General features: G+C 42.0%; 1 protein-coding gene across 1 annotated transcript; it reads right to left on the bottom strand.

Annotated features, from left to right (window-relative positions):
• Positions 1-326: 326 nt before the first annotated feature.
• Positions 327-1,719, bottom strand: LOC107662038 (neurogenin-1-like). The gene is made up of 3 exons (XM_016451896.1): positions 1,624-1,719; positions 1,462-1,515; positions 327-1,351 (listed from the first exon to the last, which is right to left on the bottom strand). Exons 1-3 carry the CDS (start codon positions 1,650-1,652, stop codon positions 715-717), a joined length of 720 nt encoding a protein of 239 aa, XP_016307382.1. The 5' UTR covers positions 1,653-1,719; the 3' UTR covers positions 327-714.
• Positions 1,720-3,561: the final 1,842 nt, after the last annotated feature.

The raw sequence follows: 3,561 nt of genomic DNA, 5'->3' as shown, positions 1-3,561 counted from the left end.
CATTGCTATGAGTTGTTTATGCACAGAGTCACATTATGAAACAAACAAGCAAGCACAGATTATTTTTGTAGAAAACGTTATATTTATTCGTACAAACATGTTTGCACCAGATTTATATTTTGAGGTAAATACGTAATAGAATAAATCTCTTTATATACAATAAAATACAATAGCATACGAAAGCAACAGGTTGAATAAATAAAACAAAAAGAAAGTGGTGGGAAAGCAGTCGTGAGAGCTAGTTAACTGTACTCTTCTACGGATCAGCCAGACAGGAGAGGTTTCTTCGGGTCAAAATACATAATGCATAAGGCCAGATCTTTGTCTTGTCCATTCAGTCTATTGTCACAGCGTTGAAACGGAATTTTCACGCTCGTTTTTCTGCTTTATCGGTCTACAAATTGTAATATTGACTTTTCACCTTGGACTGCAAAGACCAATCAGTCTTGGTTTAAATGATAATTTTCTCTAACAGGCGTTTAAGGTCATGCTCCAAAGAATGCGAAAAGTGCAAAGATATTGGAAAATGCATCAATATCGGTAACAAAACGTACAAAAATAAAAACATTCTCATCTGTGAACTGTCGTTAAGGCAAACAGTGAATACCTAATGTTGTGCTCTTGGTTCTATAAGAAAGGTAACAGCAAAGTCCTCTGATTTGAAACTACATACTTCTGCAGACTCTATACAGACATGAGAACGCTTGAGTCACATTAATAGATGCCAGGTACGAAGTTGTGGTAGCTGTAAACGACATCGGTCTGCAAATATCCAAAAGCGTCCATGGCTGCAGGGCTGCCCGGGTCTGAATTGCAGTAAGACGGAGATGAAGACGAGGAGGATGCGCCGGATGGCCAGGAGCAAGAGTTACCGCCGGGGCTGGGCGCATCTCCCATGCAGCTTAGTCCGGGGCGCAGCAGCGGAGGGTCTCTGGACTTGCCCTGCCGCTGGTCTGCGATCCGGATGGTCTCGGAAAGTGCCCAGATGTAGTTGTGAGCGAAGCGCAGAGTCTCGATTTTGGTCAGCTTCGTGTCGTCGGGAAAGGCAGGCAGCACGCTTCTCAAAGCATCCAAGGCGTCGTTGAGGTTGTGCATTCTGTTCCTCTCGCGGTCGTTGGCCTTCACCCGGCGGTTCTTCTTCACGACGTGCACGGTGGCTTCGTTCCTCGCGCGCCCCCTGCGCCGCTTTTTCTGCTGGAGCTCGGCTGGAGACGCAGGCGGCTTGCCGCAGGAGGACGCGGGGGACGCGGAGTGGAGGCTGCTGCGTGAGTCCTCATCATCCGTGTGCGTAAAGGAGTAGTCACAGCTTGAGGTGTCCATGTCGGAGAAGACAGTCTCCATTGTTGATAACCTGGAGAAATAGCAAAATACAAGTTAGGAATACGCCAAACACAAGCTTAGAACATCATTCCAAGTTCTCTGCGTGCAGCACTGAGGATGTTTGGTCCTGCAAATACGCACCTTATGTGCGCTGGGAGGGGAGATGGAACTGGGTGTTTGAGGTCTTGCAGAGTCCTGCAGATAGTTTGTGTTGAAGTTTAAGGCACGCGTCTGTCTTGCTCTTACCCCTCAATCAGCTCGTGCGAGCTTGTGAGCTTGGCACACGACTGGCCTCACACCTACCTTATATACCCTGATGAGACAATGGACATACCCCCATCGCTTTGGCATTTTTGTGAAGGAAGAATGAATGGCTTGCGTCAGGTCTGCCCCGTGCCGCACGACCATCTCATTAGCATAATTTATGCCTGTTGTTTGTTCGCCCTCTGAAGCGTGCCTGTAATCACCGCTGGCCAATCAGAGAGCCGGAGAGCTGCCCAGCCACGCGAGCAGAGCTGTTGCTATCTGTCCAGCATGCACCAAGCCCACGTTAACTTAAATCTCTAGGAAATTGAAAAGAAGAGACATCACGAAGTGGCCCGAGGCTAGAAGACACGTTTTTTTTTTCACATTTATCTATTGTATTTTGTGCGCAAAGCAAATCATAGCGCATTACAGTGGTAGGCTATTTTATGAAGATATACACAATTGTTTTGGATTGATGCAAGATTATAAATGTGACTTGATAAAAACTTTTCCAGCACATTTTCATTCTACACACTGTGTATAATACAAGGTCAACGTGCTATCTATTATATTAGTAGCCTATATTTCGATGTACAAACCTTTTTGTAGTTTGCAAGTATTTTAAGTGTACTTTACTGAATGTTACCAAACCGTTTATGTCATTAAATTATATGTTAATATACCAACCTATTCGACCTATTCTGTGGGCTATATGTACAGAATAGAAGAAAGGTTGATCAAAAATTGCCTCTCTGCACAGAGCATAGTTTTACCCACACAAATAAATAAATTAATCCTAACTAAACAATATAACATGCAACACAAAATATGCACATAATGTCCAATGTACACAAGAACAGAAATGTCAAATCCAAACGAATTGGTTTGCGCAAAGCGTTCTGGAAAATTAAATGTATAGCTAGCTGTTCTTTAATTTTAAAAAAAAAAAAAAAAAAAAAAACATAAACCGTATTGTATCATAAAAGTATGCATTGCTTTAATGCACAATTTTTACTTCTAAACTTTTTTTTTTCATATTTCACATTAAAATCGTTTTTTTTATAATACAATATTATTATTTAACACATATGTTACGCTAAATTATATTATTTTCCCGTTAAAACATCGTTTCCACCCTGCATGCAGCGCGCATCTTGAGTTATAACTCACAAGGTGAAATATGCAGTTCAATCAAACTGCTCCACTGTGCCCAGTCCCTTAAGTTTTATTTAAAGACATCTTTATGAGACAGCCATACAATTGTTCATTAATTATTCAATTGCAAGCAGCTCGCCCCTCTTTGGAAAAAAAAAATGAAGGGGCACTATTTCGAAATAGTTTGGGGAGAGACCTGCGGCGCTTTTCTCCGTGCGGTATTATGGCGATAGGGGCACGGTCATTTATAAATAATTACACAATGTTTAGAGTCTTCAGGCATGTATGATATATCAAAGCGATTATAAGTTGAATTGTTCCATTGTGCGCCTCTCCTCTCTCTTCTTTTCAGCTCTATACGGCTTGTCCTCCGTCCAAATTCTGCGCCTCTGAGCTTTTGTCACTCATTTTTCTCGGCCTGCGACACTCCAATAGCATTATTCTTATTCAAATAGTCCCAGCGTGAACAAAAACACCCCGCTTCTGAGGCACGTTTGTGCTTTGGCTGGCATGAAGTGAAGCACAAGTGGACTAGACGCATACGTTTAGATGCATAAACTCATATGACTCATAAAGACGTAGTGAACTTCTGAGAGTCATCGGAACGTGTTTTGATTATAGAATCAAAAGACGATATTTAAATATTCACTTTTATTGAGATATTTATATTTCTTATATTTAATGCATTATATTAGCGTGCTCCTTCTCGTCCCGTTTACGCTTTTATGGCGAATGCATTGGGTTTAAAGCCCCTCTGATGGAGGTCCAGACTGGGGTGATGGGGGAGATCGATTTTACTATTACAACACCAACCTGTCAGTAATAACTTCAAAGAGGGAA

The sequence above is a fragment of the Sinocyclocheilus anshuiensis genome, unplaced genomic scaffold (genome assembly GCF_001515605.1).
Source record: "Sinocyclocheilus anshuiensis isolate Anshui unplaced genomic scaffold, SAMN03320099.WGS_v1.1 scaffold535, whole genome shotgun sequence".
Classification (NCBI taxonomy): domain Eukaryota; kingdom Metazoa; phylum Chordata; class Actinopteri; order Cypriniformes; family Cyprinidae; genus Sinocyclocheilus; species Sinocyclocheilus anshuiensis.
Note: the sequence above shows the minus strand (reverse complement) of the source record. Positions and strands in the feature narration are given on the sequence as shown.

What these genes read in the sequence shown, in the direction of transcription:
- LOC107662038 (XM_016451896.1), bottom strand. Translation starts at nt 1,652, where the DNA reads ATGTCCATTGTCTCATCAGGGTATATAAG. An exon ending in GTCTCATCAGGGTATATAAG is followed by an intron (nt 1,516 to 1,623) that starts GTAGGTGTGAGG and finishes AACTATCTGCAG; the next exon opens with GACTCTGCAAGACCTCAAAC. An exon ending in CCCCTCCCAGCGCACATAAG is followed by an intron (nt 1,352 to 1,461) that starts GTGCGTATTTGC and finishes CTATTTCTCCAG; the next exon opens with GTTATCAACAATGGAGACTG.